This window comes from Melanotaenia boesemani, chromosome 18, assembly GCF_017639745.1.
Source record: "Melanotaenia boesemani isolate fMelBoe1 chromosome 18, fMelBoe1.pri, whole genome shotgun sequence".
Classification (NCBI taxonomy): domain Eukaryota; kingdom Metazoa; phylum Chordata; class Actinopteri; order Atheriniformes; family Melanotaeniidae; genus Melanotaenia; species Melanotaenia boesemani.
The window spans coordinates 3707336-3731382 of record NC_055699.1 but is presented as its reverse complement, the minus strand read 5'-3'; the positions used below and the strand labels follow the sequence as shown (position 1 = coordinate 3731382).

The 24047-nt window shown below is 38.6% G+C and overlaps 2 protein-coding genes across 2 annotated transcripts; one reads left to right on the top strand and one right to left on the bottom strand.

Moving 5' to 3' along the window:
• Positions 1-12316: 12316 nt before the first annotated feature.
• Positions 12317-18877, top strand: LOC121628721 (toll-like receptor 13). The gene is made up of 4 exons (XM_041967957.1): positions 12317-12355; positions 12531-15120; positions 17049-17166; positions 17490-18877. The coding sequence occupies exons 2-4, from the start codon at positions 12624-12626 to the stop codon at positions 17731-17733; spliced, it is 2859 nt and encodes a 952-aa protein (XP_041823891.1). The 5' UTR covers positions 12317-12355; positions 12531-12623; the 3' UTR covers positions 17734-18877.
• Positions 18878-19428: 551 nt separating this feature from the next.
• Positions 19429-21232, bottom strand: ccl20b (chemokine (C-C motif) ligand 20b). The gene is made up of 4 exons (XM_041967958.1): positions 21035-21232; positions 20786-20888; positions 20156-20230; positions 19429-20051 (listed from the first exon to the last, which is right to left on the bottom strand). Exons 1-4 carry the CDS (start codon positions 21114-21116, stop codon positions 19979-19981), a joined length of 333 nt encoding a protein of 110 aa, XP_041823892.1. The 5' UTR covers positions 21117-21232; the 3' UTR covers positions 19429-19978.
• Positions 21233-24047: the final 2815 nt, after the last annotated feature.

The following is a 24047-nucleotide window of genomic DNA, read 5'->3' as shown; positions in this document are numbered from 1 at the left end:
GCTGGAAGACCAACAGCACAGCTGTGTACAAGAAGGCCTGCAGCAGACTCTACTTCCTGAGGAAGCTGCGGTCGTTCAACGTGTGCAGCAAGATGCTGGAAATCTTTTACCAGTCTGTGGTGGCCGGTGCCCTGTTTTCATCTGTGGTCTGCTGGGGGGGGCAGCATTGCAGCCAGTGACACCAACAGACTGAACAAACTGATCAGGAAGGCTGGCTCTGTCATTGGCTGCAGACAGGACACTTTAGAAGCAGTGGTGGAGAGGAGGACACTGAACAAACTGTTATCTATCTTGGATAACCCGGACCACCCTCTCCACCCTGTGCTGGACAGACAGCGAAGCTCCTTTTCCAAAAGGCTCAGACAGCTTCGCTGTCTCAAGGACCGCTTCAGGAAATCTTTCCTGCCACACGCAATAAGACTGTTTAACTCATCATCATGGTCTCAGAGATAACAATATGAGTGACTGTTGTAACTGGTGAATTTTTGCACTGACTGGATCAACCTTGCACAGTTAAACTCCTCATCTTCACTACTAATCATTGCACTGGACTATATTATTCGCTGGCTATTCTCACTCTTACTGTGTATAGCTAAATATCTCCTTGTATAAGTCTTGTAAATATTGAAATTTTTATACTGTTTTTCATTTTTTTTGCTACCTTAAGAAGCACAACTGCTAAATGACTGTACCGCTGCAACACCTAAATTTCCCAGCTTGGGATGAATAAAGTACTTCTATTCTATTCTATTCTATATTGTTATTTAATTAATAATTTCATTATTATTGCATATTCTTTTTGTGTTTTTAGGATAAATAATCCTTTAATTGAATTTGAATTTCATCTATAAACACATATTGGTGTTTCTTGAATAACTGCATTAACTCACATTGCACAATTCAACTCTGTACTGTACATTATTTTTCCTTACCTTACTCTGATGACACTGAATGACATCAGCCAAGGCTGCATAATCCGGACAGTAGCTCATGTTGGGGTACTTTTTCTCTGCAAGTAAGTTCCAGAACTGTCCATGAGCCCTAGACTTCAGCTCAATGTCAGCTTGTGAGTCAAAAATTGCAACGCTGATTCATCTGAACTCATCTGGTGTGGAGGATGAGATTTTGATGCAAGTGAATCAACATCAGCATCTTCCCGAAAAGGGTAGCACGAATGTAGCAACTGGCTCCAGTAAAGCAAAGTCTTGAAAGCGTCTGTCGAACTCCGACAAAGTTCACAATGTGCTCTGTGTACCGTGCACTGTCAAGTTGTTCACATGTCTTCTGCATCTCCAGCTCCGACGCAACATTCTGGAAGTTTGCCAAATCATGATCCTGCAACTTTGAGGACAGATATTACATCTTTCTTTAGAAAGTGTTAACTGAGCTGATCATATCAATAACAGTTTTGTCTTTTCCTTGCAGCTCTACATTACGATCATTCAACATGTTGGTCAGATCGGTTAAAAAAGCCAAGTCTAGAAGCCACTGGACATCATTTAGTTTAGTCTATTCTGCATGCTTAGCTATGAGTAAAAACTCCCTAATTTCTGGACAGAGCTCTTGAAATCTTTGCATAAATTTCCCTCGACTAAGCCATCTCACATCAGTGTGTAGGAACAACTCAGAGTGGTCGCAGTCAGCCTTCTCCAGATGTGCATGAAAAAGCCGTCTTTGAAGAGATCTGACGCGAATAGAACAGGCGATCTTTGTTGCCATGTCCATCATCTCCTTGATGTTGAGAACTGGACGGAGGGATGACAGCCTGTCATTCATCCTCTACTTTTTAATGTCGTGCAGCTACCTTTTTTTCAAACTTCATTGGGAGTTCCGTACGATCTACCTGCACTCCCTTTGCGATCGACCAGTAGATCAGGATCGACTTATTGGGCACCCCTAGCCTAGATGGACACAACCACCTGCTGCAGATAAAAGAGGTGGAGTGTGTGCAGCTTTGATGGTTTACCTTGTGCCTTCCAACAAATCACAACACACATTTTACTAACCAGACCAAAACAAGACAGGCCCCTCGACAAAGTTCAGGGGGAGCCACCTGGAGGCTGAACAGACAGCAGGATCAGGTCAGGAGGCCGGCCGGACGGCCGGACTGACCGGGGCAGAACCTCCGGCGGACGGCCCGGAGGCTGAGCACAAAGCAGGACCAGTTCAGGAGGCCGGCCGGGGGGCCGGACGGACCAGAGCAGAACCTCCGGCAGACGGCCCGGAGGCTGAGCAGACAGCAGGTTCTGGTCAGAGGGCCAGCCGGGAGGCCGGACGGACTGGGACAGAACCTCTGGACCAGGAGAACGCGCAGACAGTAGGTTCTCAGGCGGACGGGCAGGCTTGGACCAGCGCTCTGGAGGACAGGCAGACTGGATCTCAGGCAGCGGACGGGCAGACTGGATCTCAGGCGGCGGACGGGCTCTGGTGGCGGACGGGCAGACTGGAGCTTTGGGTCAGGTACCAGTAGCAGGTAAGGAGCGTCTCGACCCGAGACCCCCTCGGGAACAGGAACTCGAGCAGGGTGAGGAGCGTCTCGACCAGAGACCCCCTCGGAAACAGGAACTCGAGCAGGGTGAGGAGCGTCTCGGCCCGAGACCCCCTCGGGAACAGGAACTCGAGCAGGGTGAAGAGCGTCTCGGCCTGAGATGTAGATGTAGCGAGCAATGATGGATTATTTAATATTTCATAGCTAATGGTTAATTGTTAATAACTACTTAATATTTTTATTCATAGATGTGGCCAAACCACAACAAAAACTGAATACTTCTGACTCTTCTGTCATTTATTTTTATAGTGAATACTGCAATGCAAAAATAACTACATGTATATGATTATGCATATCACTTTGGCTTTTCCTGCCATCCTGTCCATTACACCCCAGAGACCCTCCATCACAGATCTCTGTTGGCTTCAGCTCTGCCCATAGAGCCGTTCGCTATGTGCCAGTTCCTGGATGACCTGCAGCTGTTATTGAAGACTGCTGCCATGTGGACCCTGGCCTCACTAGGCTCACTAAAGATCTTTAGACCTTCAGAATTAAAAGACATCTTACAAAAAACCAACACATCAACATGAAAAAACAGAGACAATAAAACAAACTGAGTGAGCGAGAAAGACTGTACGAAAGAAAAGCTCAGAAAAGTGTGTAATCCAGTGTTTGGCCACTGTCAGCATGGCGAGCCTCAGTCTGTGTAATCTCGCGAGATTTGCCGCGAGACTTGACTGGAGTCCGCCTTAGTTTCATAAATATAGATGCAGCGTGGGACTAACCGTTTCCTGACCTAACGATCTTTACTGTCATTTACTTACTGTTATGCCTCTTAGTTGTAGACGCATCTGTCGTGTCTGATACCATCCCACGGTGTACTGAGGCCGGTAGGATTCAGACATTTACGTCGATCCTCTGTTTACTTTCTTCAGATGAAAAGACTGCATGTAGCAAAGCTCAAGTTTGGGAGAGAGAGTGTGAGGAAAAGACAGAGGTGATGAAGGCGAGAGAGAAATAAGCAGTCAGGCTGCTGTCCATTTATTCCAGGATAGATAGTTGAAGTGTTTTTCTTCGTGTTCAAAACAGACAAAAGCTGACTGACCCTTTTACATTCAGTTCAGCCCACTTACCACAGAGATGTTTGGTTATTTTAGTGGTATCTATAGGATTATTTTAAAAGCAAAGTATAGATAATAATAACAGTATCAGTATAGGATTTGTGTGAATCACCGAATAAGGCATTTATTATTTGTGTACTTTAAGAAAATATTTCAGTAGGTCAAATCTAAAATGAGCAGACATGAAAAGAAATTAAGGAAGATGTACATAATACATGATAGCATTTATACATCTTTATAAATGGGTACTATTTTATTTGCATATTTAAGTCCTACTTTTACTTTTTCCAATATTAAAGATCAGTTTTCACACTTATGCATTAATGATAAGATATGAGTAACGTAGCCCGTACATCTCTTATAAATCCTACCTTTGTACTGCACATAGATACAGTTGTACTTTAACTGAACTTCTGTTTTAAATAACAGGATCAGGACCATCTGGAAGCCACTGTTCACCCTTCTCTCTATGGCTACATAACTGCTTCCAGAGCAGTCACATTGGAGGCTTCTGCTCTCTGTGGGAATGTGGAACACCTGCAGAGCTCTCGTCTTGGCTCTGGTAGCTGCATCAAACTTTCCACGTGTGCATGTCCTGGATTGCTTCCAAAGCGCTGATACTGACTGCTACAGTCATGCCAACGCAGCGTCAAGTAGCCGGCCGTCCTCATCGGCTGTCAAATCCTGGTGGAACGTGAGTTTTTCAAACCTCACGCGCGACCTGGACCGGTTCATCGTCTCCTGTGAGAAGCTGTTAGGTAAAATAGATTATTTTCTTTATGGAACAGCTTATTGTTGAGAAAGCAGCAACAATGTCTGCTTCTTATCTTTTGTTTTTTCTACAGAATCCCTCCCAGTTGATGACGTTAATGGCAACTTTGTTCGCACTGTGAAGAACTGCGTATTTTCCAAATCCGTTCCTACCCCACTGAGAGGCCCGCTGCGACTGGCGGCCGTTTCTAAGGTGATGTAATATTGTTAGCATTGCAGCGTCTACCACAAAAATGTGGCACATTTATTCAAATCTGGATTTTCTTCAACAGGATGTGATTGAGGGTATCTTAGAGTTAGATGTGGCGGTAACACGGTAGGAGAGTTTCTTGCTTTATGCAAGCGGTGGCAGACTTCTACCTGGTTCTGTACCACTTGCTCATAGATATGGAGGTCACCAGGTAAAGATGATTTTTTTTTCTTCTTTAAAAATCTTGTTTAAATCCTAATGAGCTGTTTTTGTGGGATGTAGTAATTGTATAACCCCAAATCTCAGGATTACATTTACCACCATGTAAGCAAACCTGTACAAATTAACTCATGATTGTATGTTTTTTCCATCTTTTTTTAGTTTGGCTACTGGGCAAATCGTGTTCTCTTAATGAAAATCAGCAAACAGTCTATGATCCAAATCCAGGCTTGTCCTAAGTCATTCCCACTGAGATGCATAAGCACTTCTCCAAAATGGTCAAATCTCCAAAACACTGATGTTTACCTGAATACCAGTCAGATGAAAAGTTACAAGATCGTTAAGTTACAAAAATTTCTAGGCGGTGTTATAGAATTAAATATGAGTAAAAGTCTGATTAGCTCATATTGTAAGTAGTGAAACAGTGAAATAAAACAGACTTTGCATCTCACTGCAGGTCTGGAGACGGTCGAGCTGTAATCCGCTCCTCAGTGAGGGAGTTCCTGTGCAGCGAGGCGATGCATTTCCTTGGTATTCCCACCAGCAGGGCTGCCAGGTAAGGATACTGATGAAAGGTGAGAAGTCATCTTGTCCTGTTTCGGATAGAACTGCAACTAATGACTATTCTGATGGTCGATTAGTCACCGACTATTAAAACGACTAGTCGACCAATCGGATTATGTATCTCATGATTATTAAATGGATCTTACGTCACTTTCAGCTTTGAAATCTTGCATGAGGTTGTTATGTAAGTCCGACGTTCCTCCTCTTTAATTGTTCGAGGATTGCAGACGTACTTCCGCGGTACGCAAGGTCCGCTTTACAAATCTCACATGCATTTAATTTATTTTGCAAGTTTAACGTGAAGTTAGTTCAGACTTTTGACATCTTCGGCCACCAGATTGGTTGGCCGCCATATTTTTCCCCTGGTGGACTTTATATGCAACTCTCAGCAGAGATAAGTAAAGAAAACAATGTCTCACTCTGTAGTTTTTTTCTTTGCTCATGTGCATTGAGCAACTCTCAGCTGAGATAGGGAAGAAGACGATGCCTCACTCTGTAGGTTTTTTTTTTTTTTTTTTTGCTGACAAAAGTCGACGGGTAAATTCATTGTCGACTATTTTTAGTGTCTTAGTGTCGACTATTGTCGACAACATCGACTAATCATTGCAGCCCTAGTTTCGGGTTGAGTTTCCTGGTTTTTGAAAGATTTTTTTTTTAATTACCATTTATTTAGTTCAACAAATAATAATTACATATAATGAACAATATAGAAACTAATCACAGTAAGAGAGAATTACATTGGTGAAATGGTATAAAAAGACAAGACAGAATGCAACAAGATCTAAAAGGGCAAAAAAGTAAAAAAAAAAAGGGCATAAATAAATAAAAAGAGAACATAAACAGGGGTGCCCATACCAAGATAAAGATACAAAAAAGACTACGTAATACACATTACAGATCAGGGCGTATATAAGTTAAATGTGATACAAGAGGCAACAGCCCTTCTCGCCTTATCGTTGTTAATTGTTTTCAAAGATTTAATATAAGACATGAACATTCTGTGAAACAATAAGAAAAGAGTTTTATGCTGTGAGAACTTACACTTATGCAGAAAGAATTTAGCCATAATAATCAGTAGATTAGTCACATAAGCTTTTTTTTTACAATATTTTTTATCATACTTAAAGAAACCAAAAACCACATGTTCAAAGGACAAAGAAAAATCAGTAAGCAAGTTATAATTAATAAACTTGGAAATATCAAACCAAATTTTTTACTGTATTCACAATGCCAAAATAAATGAGGGACAGTTTCAGGGTGAGTATGACAAAAAGAGCAGCTGATATCAGCATCGTCATTGAATTTCTTGAGGAAATGTTTGACAGGATAAAATTTGTGCAAAATTTTGAACAAGACCTCTTTAATCTTGTTATTTAAAATATAATTATTTGTCAACATCCAAACTTGGGCCCATGGAATATCCTTGACAAAATTATTCCAGTATGTCACAATATTAGGTTTGGCAACAGTATCAGACAAAAACAAGCTACAGAAGCCTTGTTACATTTTTTTAAGTCCTGAGGAAAAACAAATTTTCCCACAGAAGGTCTCAGAGGGATGAATCAAAACAGGATCGGCCTGACAGCAAGACTGATCCTGTCGGGGTAGCTTTAATGACCATAGCATATTCTTTATCTGATATTTGAATATTGAAACGAGAAATAAAATCAGCAAAACTCATAAGCTGGCCGTTTTAAAACCACTGTTTTAAAAAAATACTTTTATTTTTAGGTAGAATGTCCCCATTATTCCAAATGTAGTACTATGCGGTGACAAGTTGTGCTTGTAAATCAGTTTCCAAGCTTGTAACACTTGCATGTGAAAATTAGAAAATTTAACAGGGAGTTTATTCATTTTGTAATTACACATTAGAATGAAAGGCAGTCCTCCAATTTTATCAAAAACAAATTTAGGAATGAAATTCCACATGGAAGAGTCATTCATTAAAAACTGTTTTAGCCACTTGACTTTAAACACATAGTTTAAGGTAGAGAAGTCCAAAAAATTAAGGCCACCGTTTTCACAGGAATTGGCTACAGCTGATTTTCTAATGTAATGCAGACGGGTTTTCCATAGAAAATTGTATAATAATTGATCAATTTTTTGGTGGTTTTATTGTCCAAGGACAGTGATGATGCAGCATAAATAAGTCTAGAAAGACCTTCAGCTTTGGACAAGAGAACACAATCTTTTAAAGACAGGTCCCTTAGTAACCAAAGATTAATTCTTGCTCTCTGTTTTCTTAATCAGAGGTGCAAAGTTAAGATTGACTGTCCTTTTGGAGTTTAGCAATAGTGACACCTAAATAATTTAACTGATCTTTGACCATAATATTATTAATAGAGGTTATAGCACACGTCTTTAAGGGGAAAAGAACAAACTTATTAAGGTTTAAACAAAGACCGGAGGCTTTGGAAAAAGCCGAAATGGTATCAACAGCCTGCTGCACCTGGGTAGTATCTTTCAAAAATAAACAACTGTCGTCCGCCAATTGGCTCAATAGTAAAATCCTTTCAGCAACGGAAATTCCTTCAATATTGCTCGATTTCAGGTAGCGGAACAGAAAAACCTCCCAAATCCTAGTTTTTCTAGACTAAAAAAAATAAAGGGATGCTCAACAGAATCAAAAGCCTTATAGAAGTCTAGGAAGAGGATGAAACTATCTTCATCAATAAGATCGGAATAATCAATCAGATCAAGTATTAGTCTTATGTTATTGAAGATGTGTCTATTATTCATGGTGATTAGAAACCAGCCTTAAGCTTAAGGTCCTGCAGCTTGTGGTGTTCCTATTTTATTAAAACCTCTATCAACATGAACGTCTTACGCTGTAAAAATAGGGTGCTACCACTTCATCAGTTTCTGACGGGAATTCCTACAAACAATCCCTGCAAATGAGAAATTGGTGCGTTTTTGACAATCGCCACTAGATGGTGCTGCAGTACCGCAGTTACCATTTTGGACTAAAGACACAAATGAGACCTAATGACACAGCACAGGACCTACAGACAGAAACAACATGATCGAAAAAGAAAATCAATGTCCAGCAAACAAAATAGTACTGGCGAAGTAAAGAAAAAGTGTATATATGTATATGTCCGTGTATATATGTCCTTGGTTTTCAGTCACTCCTGGTCAGATCCTCGTATGTGCTCGTATGTGGTCATATGCAGTACATGTTGTATGGTTTATCCCCTGTCTTGAGTTTTGGGAAATAAACCTTTCACCTGCACCGATTCTGCCTCTCGCCCTGACTGCCTGCAATTGGGTCCTCACCTCCACCGCAGTCCGTGACAGCCGGCTTCCGGACTTGGTTTGGGCCCCCCTACATTGGACGTCCGCAGACTTCACCAGCATGTTCATGGCGAGTGCAAAGATAATGACTGAGATTGTACTTCCAGTGATAATCCCATTTTCGAGCTTGTGCCATTCAAGTTGTTGATCTGGAAGAGACTCTCAGGCTGAAGTTGCCAAAGTAGTCCAGGATGAGGTCTCTGAAATTCTTTAGAATGTGATGATGGTTCAATGCCTCTTTGACCAGCTTCTGGGGTATGGATCCATTGGTGATGGCAAGGTCCAATCACAGCACAGCCAGGTTACTTTTCTTCTCCCTGGCTTCCCTGATAAGCTCCAAACTGAGTGTGTGCACCAAAACATCCAGAGAACTTTGGGATCCCTCCTTTCTGGACAGAGGTGTCAACATAGGAGTTTTTTTAGGAGGTAGTCTGTCAGTCGCCTGGCAGTGATGCTGAAGAAGATCTTCCCTTCAACACTCATCAGTGAGATGGTTCGGAACTGATTGATGTTCTGAGACTTTTCCTCCTTTGGGATCCACACACCCTCTGTTTGTCTCCACTGGTCTGCTATCTCGTCCCTCCTCCAGATTACCTTCAGGATCTTCCAGAACCTATGAAGTAGAGCTCTAATCGGGCTTCAGAAGTTAGGCCCAAAAAGGCCCGAGCCCAACAGAATTCACCCAAGCCGGACATTTTGACTGGCAGCTTTTTAAAAACCCGGACCAGTTTATAGCCCAACATTATTCAAATGTACACACATGCACACAGCTCTTTTGCCTTTTATCAATACGGAGTCATTTTTTATGTGGTCGAGACCTGACACGTGAAGATAAAAGAATCAGTTTTGATCGTACTGTATGTGGTGTGCTCCGATTATCTAATCACAGAACAACACACACGATGCTGTCCCGCAACTCATCTACAATCTAGTCCTCCTAGCCGGACAAACGTCGAAACGTAGAAGAAGAACCATAACAACTGGCAAAAAACAAAGAAACATAGCAAGAACCACAAAACAACACACAGCATGGAAGAGGATAAACAGGACAAGAGAATGATGGTGGTCTTGGGACTATTGTTAACAGAAAAAGCCAGAATTAAAAAAAATAACAGACTGGAGACGGCGTGAACACAGACTTTATTTACCAGCCTACTCGTTCTCTGATTGGCTACATTCCGGCTCACGTCACCATCCACGCAGTCAGACTGCAGGAGTCGTCGGCGTTCCTCAGAAATCAGCTCTGAAATATCTGAAATGACAAACAAAGGATTTCACAAGGTGACAAATGGGTGGAAAAGGAGGAGCAAATTGTTGACATCAGGCTTCCAAATTTCACTGTAAATATGCTGATTTTCTTCATTTATTAATGAAATAAGTTAGTTGGTGAAATGAAATGTACAATAAACTTTGTCAAACTAAGCTTTTAGTGTGAGAAACAAGTTTTGCCTTGTCCTTTCCAAATGATCTCGTTTAAGTTTCACCGCAAAGTGTTTGCAGCTAAATGTCACATAATTGTGTGGTTTGTGAAATAATTCACCTGTAAATCAGCAGTGGTCTGACAACCGTGAGCAGAGCTGTTACATGAGCTAATGAGGATGTGAAAACGATTTAGGGAATTTATGAGCTTTGGCAAAATATTTTCCCACATTGTGGTGACTGTTAAAGTACCTCAGCAGCTGTTAATACAAGTACTGTTAATAAATGCAACGTATTTATAAGGTGATGGCTTCTTTAACTGTTCTTTAACTCTATAACGGTATTACAAGACTTCAAAATTATCTCTGTTATCTGACACTAAATATATCTAAAGTCACCCAAGTTTAAAGTTTTTAATGTCAGGAAACAATAGTTTTAAAAATAAAAAATGAGGTTCATACAATCTCAGATAACACATGACATCATCTTGTGTCATTATTTAATATAACCTAAGACAAAATAGAAGCAGGTTTGGAGGATTCTCATTATTTCCCAGTTGAAAAATAAACTAATTCACTGTTGTGCAAAAGTGGAAAAATACTAAGCAAAAGCAAGTTTTTCTGAATGACACAAGACTCGAGTAATATTGTGTGGCATCAGTCACACAGATAACAAAATAGTTTATAATGCTGCCATGAACTCGGTTCCAGTAAGAAATAAGAAAATTTGTTATTTTATTGGAGTGAACAAGATCATGAAAAGTATTGCTTTATTATCTAAACACACAATATAAAACCATTTACAGAACAGACTTATTGTGAGTTATACTAGTTTGTTCAAGCACATTGCATTTGTTAAGACAGACTGAGAGGAAGTTAGAATTATAGGATGAAATGTGATGGGCAGCATTTTTCAGTAGGAACTGAAGCTGAAGCTGAAAATGATCTCATTCTTGGAAAGAACATTCTGCAAATTTTTCAAGTTAAAAATAGTATTTTTAGTCAGAATTTTGAAGGAACTAGTCTTGTAGTCTGAGAAAAGAGATTTTGTATACACAGAAGATTTAAACAGAGGTTCTTTTTTACTTTATTGCTTAACCTAAATTTATGTATGCCTAAACGTAATAATAAGGTTCATGTAACTAAAGCTAAACTAACGTTAAGTAGTTTAAAGAAGCAAAAATTAAATAATCTATAGGTTGTAGGATGTTGTTCTATAATACTGTTACAAAACTGTTGGTTTTGATTAACCATCCTTTTATAATGATGTAACAAACTGCAACGAGAAAAGAGAAGAAAAAAAGTTATTTCTGAGAGCATAAATCAGTGGATTGTATTTCAGGACAATTTCACAAAATGTCATGACAATGTTTGTCTTTGGCATGATCCATCCATTATCCATTATCTTGACCGCTTATTCCATTTCGGGTCGCGGGTGAGCTGGAGCCTATCCCAGGCATTTTAGCAGGTGAGAGGCAGGGTACACCCTGGACAGGTCACCAGTCTGTCGCAGGGCCAAGACAGACAGATGTCTTTGGACGGTGGGAGGAAGCCGGAGAACCCGGAGAGAACCCACGCATACACGGGGAGAACATGCAAACTCCGCACAGAAAGGCCACCGTCCTCAAGGTTCGAACCTCCCCCCAGCCAAGATTCAAACCAGCGACCTTCTTGCTGTGAGGCTGTGGTGCTAACCACCACACCACCGTGCAGTCTTTGGCATGATGAGACATAATTATTATGTAAGATATATGTCAGATATGAGCTACGGAGACGAGGGAGTGGATCGGAGCAGGAGGTTGGCAAGGCAGACAGGACTGACAGGATCCAAGGCACCAGGAGTCAGATGGGTAACTGGACGATCCGGCGAGGACTGTAGAAAGGTCCGGTGTTTAAGTACTGTGGTGGTTTGATTGGTGGATGAGGTCCTGGTGTGGAGATCAGCCCAGGTGAGGTGATTGCTGCCTTGGTAGCTCTCCTGGCCAGGAACAAACATGACACACAAGACAGACAGAGGGAGCCAGACGCACACACTAGGGCAATCCAGGGAAACAGACAGGGGAGACAGACAGGAACCCTAACACATACTGGACACTAGGTTTCATTATCACTGTGTGATTGTTATTGCTTCCTTAATGGATCCATAAAAAGAGGAACTGGATGTTTTCTAACCTCACAAGTTCTTCTTCTCACTTCCTCTATATATCTGATCTATAATGACCATTTTTTCAAGGCAAAGCAGTTCAACAGAAAAATTCTGTGGGGATCTTTGAGCTTTTTGTGTGACGCAGTAAGTAGAAACCATTATTATTTATAGATTTGGATTAATATTTGCACTTATTCAGTAAAGTTAAAGAGACTGAGATGAGATTCACTGTTCTTCTAATTAATAACAGCATCATAATACGAGCATAAATTTCAATTATCTAATTTTTGCTTAACTGTCTTGTTTGTTGAATCCTCAGGATAACTGGCTGCAGTCCACTGACTCAGTGGATTTTGTGGTGAAAAATCTAAATAACTTACTGGATGGACTGTTTAATTTTCGACATCTAAAAATGGGCTTGCAAGAAGACAAAGCAAAGCCAAAAGAAAAACTTTCCCTTATTTTCCTCTTGATGTGCACGGTCAGTTTCATTATTTCTGTCGATGGATATGTCCTGAAAAATTGTTACATCAGCAGAGATACCGCCATATGTGCAAAGTATAAACTAAAAGCTATTCCTCAAGATCTTCCCAAAACACTGACCGGCTATGATTTGTCTCTAAACCTAATTATGAGAATACAACAGTCAGATTTCCAAAATCTACCTGTTTTAATATGGTTGGACCTAAAACACAACAACATCTCACAGATAGATCGCGCTGCTTTTAGCAGTTTGATTTCCCTCCAGAGGTTAAACCTCAATTATAACCGACTTGATATTCTAGGCGAGAACGTTTTTGATGGTTTGAGCAGCTTAACCGAACTAAGACTTACAAGTAATCACCTCAAAATAGTGGCGTCCACTTCTTTTAAGTCCCTGACAAGCTTGACATTTTTGGATCTTTCCTACAATAAACTGGGAAAAATGAGAAACATTCATCTGATACTGCAGCATCTGCCAAAATTACAGACGCTCGTACTTACAAAAAACAACTTAAACACGTTTCGTTCATGGGAACTAACAAATCACTCGCTAGAGCTTAATGCCATTGATATTTGTCAAAATTACTTGACTGAATTAAATATCTCTGACAATGTTTTCCCAAATCTCACCTCTTTTAATATCGGAGGCTTTACGAGTAAAAAACCGATGATTTGGGACGTGCGAAACAAAACATTCCTGGGTCAAGTGTCCAGGCTTGATATTAGTGGTCTCCCCATGGCTCTTGATAGCATGAAGGCATTATTTGGAGCTGTGAACTCGTCCTTAACTATTCTGAGGATGAATGGAATGAAACGAAACCTCAGCGCACTCATAAATATTTCTTGTAGCATCCCGACAATGTCCATGCTGCAGTTTAAACAAAATAACCTTAAACATGTTCATTCAGATTTTTTCAAGGCTTGCATCTATGTGACTGAGTTAGATTTAACAAAAAATAGTATACAGAAAATAGATGAGGATGCCTTCAGATCCCTTCTGAGTCTGAAAACTCTGATTCTAAGTCAAAATGAACTTGTTTCAGTTCCATCTGCAACAAGGAATCTGCGATTTCTTACCAAACTGGATCTCACCAGCAACAAAATCAGCACACTTAATTGTGATGATTTTACCAACCAAACTAAGCTGACAGAGTTAAACCTCAAAAACAATTCAATCACAGCTCTGAAAGACTGCTTTTTCAAAGATTTGGTACATCTGCAAATTCTGAGATTACAGACGAATCAAATAACTCGTTTAAATGATGCTTTCAAAATTTACTTACCAAACCTTAGACGGTTGCATTTGAATAAAAATAAACTACCTAAGATTGTATCTGAGGAATTTAAAGGTTTGCGGTCTCTCAGGAATTTATCATTAAATGACAATCAAATAGAAAAACTTTACTGGAACAGTTTTGTTGGACTGACAAATCTTACAGAGCTTCTATTAGTGTCAAACTGTATCACAACAAAGGGCTTAGGAGCTTTCAACGTTCTTATTAATCTGAGAAGATTAGATTTAAGCAACAATAAAATTCATTATCCCAAAGAAGACATTACACGTGCACCATTTTCTAACTTGTTCAATCTGAAGGAGTTGTCCATTCCTGGACAGCATCACAGGGATAAGTCACATCTTCCTGTCAACTTCCTGCAAGGTTTGACAAATCTTTTGCTTTTCAGTGTCAGGAATTCTCAGCTTCTCTCTCTGCACAAAGACACATTTATTTACACACCTAATTTGGAAAAACTTGATATTAGCTCCAATGATCTCCGCACTCTCTCTTCAGAAATGTTTTCTCCACTGGCAAACCTTAGAAGTCTCTACATATCCACAACACTTCTAAAGTCACTCAGTTTCTTTGTGAATGCCAATCTGACCAAGTTGGAGTTCTTGCAGGCAAGAAAGAATCATTACTCAGTTATCACTGAGAAAGTGATTAAATCCCTTCCAAGTTTGGAGTATTTGGACTTTATGGGGAACAGCTTTGCCTGTGACTGTTATAACGCCTTTTTCCTCAACTGGCTAGAAACCAATAAGACAACACAGGTGTTTGACGCCTATAACTTTGAGTGTAACTATCCAGATGGATTAAAAGATAAAAAGTTTTTGGATCTTGACGTAAAATCCTGCTCAGTGGACATCAACTTCATCCTCTTTGTCACCACCTCGTGTTTAATCCTCTCTTTTATGGTGGGAGCATTCACCTACCACTTCATGAGGTGGCAGCTGGTCTATGCCTATTATATCTTGTTGGCTTGGCTCTTAGACACAAAGCAAAAAAACAAGCAAGCTCCAAATCAATATGATGCCTTCATCTCTTACAATGCCCACGATGAGCCTTGGGTGATCGGAGAGCTCTTACCAAAACTGGAAGAAGAGCAGGGCTGGAAGCTGTGTCTGCACCATCGAGACTTTGAACCAGGTAAGAAAACCCTTACACCAGATTATGGCTGGGTATCGTCACGAACTTCCTGAACCGATTCAAACAGATTTGATTCACAACGGCCTATTCCGATTAAATCCGATTCAATATTGATTCATTTACAGCTAATTGTGTAACATCCCCTTTTTTTCTTGAATATTAAAGATATTTAATTTAAAGAATTTAACATCTTGTGTTTTTTTTTTTCAGAGATATTTATTAGATGTGATTAAATGGATTTTGTTTATAGGCCCAAGACAAATCAAACCGAGTGAGGTTCAAGTTTCTGTATTTAAATTAAACATCTCAAAATTTCAGGACATAAATTTCCATGAACTCCTTACAAGCTGCTTCCAGCAAATGTGTAGAAACAGGCATTAAATTAGCAATACTGCCATTTTTTAAACACTTTTCTTTTATAGATTTTTATTTAATAGTGGGGCTCCACTAAAGAAAAGCTTTACATGGTTCACAAATAAAATAAATATTTAAAATGATTTAATAATGGGTTGTGTTTGTCCTGTTCACATCTTACACAATACATGATGTTTACGTCTGACCAGGAACAAACGTCCATTAATTTATTTGGGATATTATCTAACTACATGTTTAATAAGTATGCAGCTGATAGTTTCATGTCATATAAATAAGATCATACGTTTGCTATTTGTATTTAGTAGATGTTGTAATCAACTCAATAAAGCCTAAATATAAATTAAGGACACAAATTTGCACACCTTATTTTCATCTATGTATTTCAATGTATTGTTTTTAAATGAGGGTTGACCGTAGATGTTTTAATCTTTTGTGGTAGGACTGAGTGATACTGCAAAATTTAGTATCGAGCCAATACCAAGTATTGCCAATACAGTACTTTTTTCTTTAAATTTCTCAATTATTTTATAATTTTTTCTTTAATTATTATCTTTTTATCATAATCAAATACAGCAAAAAGGCTTTCAAATAAAACATTTTATTAAGAAACTAAATGGCAGAACAAAAAAAAAAAATAAATTTAAGCTTTTTGATTTGTAAACAATATAAAATAACATCAGTAATGTAAAAAAATAATAAAATAACTTATTATTCCCTTTTATCACACACATGTTCATGAAAAATAATGTGAAGAGTGCAAATTAGTTAAAAGCTAAATCCACTATTGGTTAGGTCTAATTCTTTGGCTTTTTGTCCCAAACACACTCTGTAGTGTAGTAAAACATCAATCTCATCACGCTGGTATCGATGATATCAGTAAATGGATCGATCCGCCCAGGCCTAGTCTGTACGCCAGCAGTTCAACATTATCATGTCTAGTCATATACATGAGAAAATAAAACTAATTAATAATATGTAAACAATTGTTGATTGATTGGGACTGTACAACAGCCAGTGGGTGAAAGAAAATTCTAAAAATATTGAAAAATACTGAAAACATTGCTTATTATTGCTCCACAGCTGCTCTTATGTTAAGGCTTGCATGATAGTTCATGTTGGCCAGAGTAGTGTACAGCTTAAAAAAAAACGGATTGGTCCTGCTCCCCAGCCCCAGCTCCTAGAAGTCCACCATTTTCTCATAAGTCATCTTTTTCTAAACTACGGGGAAGCTTCATGTGTTTGTGGTTTTTTTTGTAGACTGTGGAAGACATTTTTTAGAACAAAAAGAAGAACTTTACAGCAAAGCAGAAGTGGATCTCTCATGTCCAAGCATGAAAACAGAAACTGTTTTCCTGTTAAAAGAACATAATCTCCTGGAAACATATTTTGTTACTTTTATGGTCACTTTTAATTGTGCATTTTATTTAAATGCACATGCAGTAACTTCTCTAATGACCAGAAGATGTCACCACAGTACCTTCCTGAATTTCCCGGAAGCTAAATCAAACATCATTATTCATGACTGAATTCCTAATTCCTTTCCTCCCCCTCAGGAAAGCCCATCATTGAGAACATCACCGATGCCATCTATGGAAGCAGGAAGACCATCTGTGTCATCAGCCACAGATACCTTGAGAGTGAATGGTGCTCCAGAGAAATCCAGACAGCCAGGTAACGTGGTGGCTAGACTAGCCATGAACAGATTATCAAACAACTGGCCCCCAGCCTTTCAAATGTTAGAGGTTCTTTCTGGTCATTCCCATTTTCCCCAATATTTTTTATGCTTGTGTAGATGTTTGACAACTGTTTGTAGTCCTGCAAAAAAAAATAAAATAATAATAATAATCTTGTAGGTCTTTTTGTGACTTTCTTTTCCTTTTGCAACATATTTTAACTCTACTTTGCCTTGGGTCTTGTATCTTTTTTCCCTTTTCCTGAAACCTTTTCTTTTTTATCAAAATCATTCAAAAGGTCCTTCCATTTTGCCTTCACAGTTTCCGTCTGTTTGACGAGCAGAAGGATGTGCTGATCCTGGTGTTTCTGGAGGAGATTCCCACTTATCTTCTCTCACCATACCACCGCATGAGAAAGCTGCTAAAGAAGAAAACCTACCTGAGCTGGACACAAGCTGGAGAGAAACCTGAGGTGTTCTGGGAGAAACTGCGACAGGCTTTAAAAACTGGAGAAGATATGAATGTGGGCAGTCTTCTCCTGAGTGTACCAAACACAGTGATTTAAAGGATATACACGATTTGCAGCCGGTGTAAATCACTGCATTGTCTTCGATGTTTTGGATGTTTATCTCAAGACTGCCGCATGCAGAGCTTCTCGTTTTTAGAACCGAATATTTGGATTTTATTGACACAGTTGGACCTGCGATGAACTGAAGACCTGGTTTGTACCGACTCTTGTCTGATAGAAGCTGGACTCCAACCCCCTCCACAACCCTGCAATAGGATAAGAAAATACAGACAATATAGATGGAGGGATGTTGATATCAGTTGCACACTCAAATAATAGGAAGTGTAACCTGAACTGTTTCCTTCCAGTCAAGCTGGAAAATCACAATTTACTGAATTAAACTACTTAGTGTGGTTAAATATACTAAAACCTGAAGCCTCCTCCAAACCTTAGTTGGTTTAAACTGGGCCATAAACTTTTATTTGCAACAGCTTTTAATTAATAAGAAGTTTTTTTTTCTTTTTGAATATATTTTCTTGCATATGTGCATTGACAGTTATGACTAATGATTAATTTCCCACTGACATCTTTTTGAAATATATAACCCAGTGTATGTTTTCTCTTGTCGTTTCTTTTGATCATGTACAGCACATCGGTTTGCCTTACATATGAAATAAATTTGACTTGCCTACGTTTCATTCAGGAAAACTTTCTTGCACTGCCGTCCCTTAACACAAGGCAGTTTTAATCCAGAATGATATAAATCATGGTTCTCTAATGGTTGAATAAACCTTCAAATATGGGTGTATGGGTGTGTCTCTGGCTCTTGTCGTCTTTCTGTCTCCTCCTCTCCCAGAAATATTTATACTTAAGCTATCTACACCTTCCTTAGTTTGTGTTTATGTTTGAGTTCATTTTAGATTTGACCCACTGTAATATGTTCCATCGAGTACACAAATATAAAGAAATTTATTCAGCAATATACACATCTACAAGTCAGACTGTAAATCTGCTCCGTTTTTTATTTTAAATGAAGCCTGTTGATTAGTCTGGGATAACTAAGCACATTTTTCTGTGGTCAGTAACTGAATGAAATTAGGTCAGTCAGTTTAGCCACATTGAGTTCATGTCTTTATGTCATGTTTCATAGTCTTTTGTTTTTGTAAATTTGTAGTTTATTAAAGCTTTTATCTGCACCGGTCTGCTTTCTGCCTCCTTAAACCTGCATTTGGGTCCTCACCTGTGCTGCACCGTGACAGCAGCTATTTACTGCAACATTTACTCACTTCCAACCATATTTATTACTACACATTTTGAACAAAACAGGAGGCCTTAATTTTAAGATTGCGAGGACCTTCTGTTGTTTAAGCATCATCACAAAAACTTCAACCTCTCAGCAACCAGACAAAAAATCACTTCCGAATAATCCAGTGACTGGGCTACACATAATCTCTGAATAGTCTTGTGACCAGGAAAGCACCCCATGTTTCCTTAGAAATATGCTAACAAGGAACTTGCAAAATATATTGTTTCATTATATTTTATAGATTAAACTATTATTTGTATGTGAGCACCTGTATAAATAGGACTGAACTTTGTTCTATGTTTTAACTGTGTTTTCATAGATTCCAGAATACAGGACCATGGAAAACATGAAAGAACAACTGGATTTTATGAGAAATGGAAGAGCTACTGTGACCTTTGATTTGTTACTAAAAGTAAAAAAAAAATACACACACACAAGTAAAAATTTAAAAGAAAAAAAGTTTATTATATTGCTTATCATCAGCTTTTCTTCAGGGGAGATGGGGAGCAGTAAGAAATTTTTAAAACTCAATAAAACATAGTTTTATGTTGTTTTTTATACATCACATGTGATTTTATATTTTACTTTTTTGCTGGTTGATAAATACATATTTCATACTAATGCACAATGTGTGATTTTTCTAGTTAGCTTATTATTACAATAAATACATTTTTATTAAAGTATCTGACAAATATCAGGTACAATCTAACTTTCTACCTTTCGAAAACAATGTTTCATACATTTCATTATATGATTTTATTCATCTCTCTGAGCAGTTAAAATGCCAGAGCCGGTGAACACAAGCAGTAAAAATGATTAAACTTTCTGAATTATTCAGCATTTTTTTAAGTACTGTACTTACAGCTACAGCTTATTGAGTATTGAGAATACTACACTTTCCTGTTCATAAAACAGATACAAGAAAAAAAAAGATCCCTCTTACAGTTATTTAAAACTGAAAAACAGAATTTCACTTCTTTGGTCTTCTCTGGCAGATTACGCTTTAGTCTGCAGATCAGTAGTCATGCTTTTCCCTTCAAGGACCTTTTCAGCCATCCTCCGTCTCTCACTGCAAGTTAACAACATGAGTTTGGCTCAGTAAGCAGCCAAAAGTAGTAAAATCATGATAAAGATAAAACATGAATGCATTAAGAAAACATTTATTATACTCACTCCAAACACTTCATTCCTCTCTGGGTCCAGCCCTTTGAAGGGTCGGCACACACATACCTGCCTGGAAGGTGGAAACTGTGGGAGGAGGAGATAACAACGATCACGTGACTGCTCTTCATTCCACTCAGTTTCTCTGCATGAAGTCTCATTCCTGCGATTCAGCTTGAATATTAACCCCGTGAGTACATCTGCTGCACATCATAAACCATTTCTCTCATGGCTGATTTTAGGTTGTGAATCGACGTCTGGGGAATTCACTTCAGGTTTTTTCCCTCTGACACTGAACACCTTACACAAACTGTTTATCTTTGAAGCAATCATTTTCAAAGTGCTTGTGAGAGCACACCCGAGACAGATTATGCAAGAGTAGTTGACACTTGACACCATGCTTTTGAAATGCTGCTGTCGCCTTGCATTTTGGATTATTTACTATTCAGTTTGTCTTTGCATCATATTCTTTTACTCTTCCTCACAACATACTTTTTGCCCTCGACTTGAATGACTGTGAATTATTAAGAGTTGAACAAACTACATGAATTGCTAAGTATTATTGGAAGTTTTAAATAATCATTATCAGTTTGTTTCTGCCTGCTTTAGTTAGATATAGCAACAACAAATATGTTAACTCACATGATGGCATGGATGTCACAGGAGCCAGTAATGTTCTGGATGGTGTAGCCCAGAAGCTGTTTGCAGCGTAGCGGACGTTTGGCGTATCTCATGCAGCAGCTGGCTGTGAACACAAACACAGACTATTAAAAGAAAAGAAAATGCTTTGCCTCCAGCTTAAAAAGTTATACAAAATAGCTTGCAGTAACTTGATTTAATGGCATCAGAACTGCACATAGTTGAGATAAAAATCCTGTTTAATGCACTCACCTGACTCTGTGCTGTTGATATAGGTGGTGAGAATAATGAGGAAGCACAGTGCTGGCAAGAGACTCACTTTGCTGCTTGACATTGTTACTCACTTAGTGCTTTCTGATAGTGTGAGACTGGATAGGTTTAACACCTCTGAATGAATTAATTGAGAGTGTGGCACCTTTGAAGGGAGTTGCTTAAATAGGCCATCCTGGGATTTTCCTAAATGGGAGGATGAAGTAATGGCATGTGCTATTGTTAATGGAAACCAGGAAGTAGCACAAGGTTCACCTGATTCAAACAGTAAGTGGAAAAAAAAATGTAGTGGTGGAAAAAAAAAAAGGACATAAAGCAAATGCCAAAGATTATCAGGCTGAACCGGAATATTATCTGGTTCCAGACTTCAGAGCAAAAATTAGGTTTTGACAGTTTTAAATAGTTTTGACAGAAATGTTTACTTTACAATATAGACCACAGATCTGATATTTAACTCTTTATTTGAAAGAACAAAGCTTCAAATGTGTGAAAGTATTTTAAGTTTTATTAAAGGGTGTGTTGGTTTAGTTGTTGGTTTTGAAATTGAATAATATCAACCAAATAAATTGAATATTATAAAACTTTGTCACAAACCTTTTTTCTTCAGCAATTCTCGTTCTAATTGATAAATAAATTTAAAATTGCATGTTATTGTCAGACACCAGGATGTTAAAAGAAACAAAAAATTTAGCTGACATGGCACAGCTTCTCTTCTGTAGAAAGACTGCTGTGCAGCATGGTGGACTACAGGGAGGAGAGCTTGAAAAATGACGAAAATCTAAACTGTGCAGTTGAAAAGAAAATGTTAAGAATCAATTAATCTCTACTAAAAGACCTCCCTCAATGTCAGCTATCAAGGTGATCGTCAATCAGAACTGAATGTCAAATCTGTTGCCTTTTGTCACAATTTTCTGTCAAAACAGAAAAATCAGCTGCTCAAGTTTTATTTCAACAGCCTCTTATAATAATGGCATACGTCATTTTTTCAGGTTTTTCTACAAAACAAAAAAATACTGAACAAAATATTAAATATATTACATTTATTAGCAATTTAATTTAAAAAGGTTGTGACGATAGATGACTTTTGACGTATTAAAATGTCAGTTATGTAACATGAGAGGAATAAATGGCACATTTATTTGCATGCTTTTATGACTTAAGCCATTTTGAACCTTCAACATGACTAACAATTCATTTGCCACACATGCATAAGGGTTCTGATAACCGCAACCATCGTTCGCTTCTGCATTCGTCCTTGATCACACCTTCAAAATGATGATATTGAAGGTGTGCAAATGTTTCACTACTCAGGTCACCCTGACATTCGTCCCAAATGTAGCAGTAACCTTCCCAAATTAAAGAGGGTAAAGTTGTGGACCTGCAGTTTTGTTTTGTAATACAAGCTGCTGGCCTGGGTTTTTGGGCACAACAGCACAGCTTGCTAGTCCATTGTCCAAATGGACCTCGTTTTTCACAGAATCCTTGTCACAAGATTTTTCTTGCCTGGCTTCATCTTTCTGGATGACATGTTTATCATAATTAGCCTTGTTGATATTCCCATGCTTGAATGAAACACAAACATCACACTGATCTTTTCACAGAATGAATACAGAATAGTTTCCTTTATGGAACACTTCTGAGTAATATTGTATTTCAACAGCCCATATTCAAGCGGTTGCAGCTGCCTGTTGATTTTCCTGATGCAGTTAGGAGATAGTTGTGCCTGGGTGCAGGAATTTGTTGTTTTTGTAGGCCTCTGTGCTTTTGACGTAGTGTGAATTAACAGTGGGCAGGTCCCTCAACCAGCCCTGCAGGAAATCCTTGGCATCAGTTGCAAGCTGTGTATGTTTGCCACTCTTCAGTCCAGATTTAGATGGGGGTGCTGCTACTTGTTCGTCATAGTTGATGGTGTCTTTGTTCAGCCAGTGTGTAACTAGAGGAAAAAAGTGCTTTGCTCGCTTTGAGGCTTATTCCATCTTGACGTTTCAGATGGTTGGACAATGATGAATTGCGTCTGGATCCCTCAGCAACTTTCTTTTGCTTTATGTTAACCTTTGTGACCAAAGTGGTGACGTATAACCAGCGTTCCTCGCAGGTGTTCATTGCCCAAATCTTATGAAATATCCACTGCTATCTGTAATAACTTAGCAGTTTAGAGTTGAGTTTCGCTGACAGAACTTTGAGTTGCAGGGAGGACCCATTGCCTTCACTCTTATTTCTTTTCCATCTTTACTCTTGTATGACTTTCCTCTCAGGCATTTCTCCTTGGATTCATTTAGCTTCCATGTTACTGGACTAGGGCATTTTTTATTTTCTTTTTGACTCTTGTTTAAATCAGCATTCTCATCCTGCTGTTCCACAGTTGTTCCCACCAAAGTTAGGCTGTCTTCATCTTCAGAGACAAAGGGCTCATCAAAGAATGAGGCATAGTCTGGATCTGTGATGACATCATCATCACATACGTCCTGTTCACGGTGTAGATGCGTCTGCTTGGCATCTTCAGTTACATTAAGAGGAGTGTTTAGAGTATTTTGTATGCCATCTGAAACAGAGTCTTGACCTGGTACATGCTGTTTCATCTCTTCATTGTCACTGGATGAAACCTGATCAGTGTCAGAAATGTCAAGTGACCAAAAACCTGTCAACAATTGCCTTGTGGTCTATATATGATCTATAATAATATATTATGGAGGTAAAATGATCTTATGATTAATTTTATTGTGATCAAGTGAGATTTTCATAACATAACAGAAGACTGTCCTTTTTTAGTTATAGCTACACATTGTTTGGGGATGTTGGAGTGCAATAGAATATTTTAAATTTTCTTAGATCCTAGATATTTCATCATTAGATGTGGATGAAATATTTAAAAAGATAGAAAAGGGTTAACATAAAGCTCATCATTTGTAACAGTAACAGATTCTGGTACCTTCCTGCTCTTTGCTAAATGCTAGCTTCATGGAGTTAAAAATGAAGACTAAAAGACTGAATAAGA

Coding starts and splice junctions, on each gene's coding strand:
- LOC121628721 (XM_041967957.1), top strand. CDS start 12,624: ATGGGCTTGCAAGAAGACAAAGCAAAGCCAAAAGAAAAACTTTCCCTT. Junction 15,121..17,048: donor CCATCGAGACTTTGAACCAG/GTAAGAAAACCC, acceptor CCTCCCCCTCAG/GAAAGCCCATCATTGAGAAC. Junction 17,167..17,489: donor AGAGAAATCCAGACAGCCAG/GTAACGTGGTGG, acceptor TTGCCTTCACAG/TTTCCGTCTGTTTGACGAGC.
- ccl20b (XM_041967958.1), bottom strand. CDS start 21,116: ATGTCAAGCAGCAAAGTGAGTCTCTTGCCAGCACTGTGCTTCCTCATT. Junction 20,231..20,785: donor TGTGACATCCATGCCATCAT/GTGAGTTAACAT, acceptor CTCCTCCCACAG/TTTCCACCTTCCAGGCAGGT. Junction 20,052..20,155: donor AGAGGAATGAAGTGTTTGGA/GTGAGTATAATA, acceptor GTTAACTTGCAG/TGAGAGACGGAGGATGGCTG.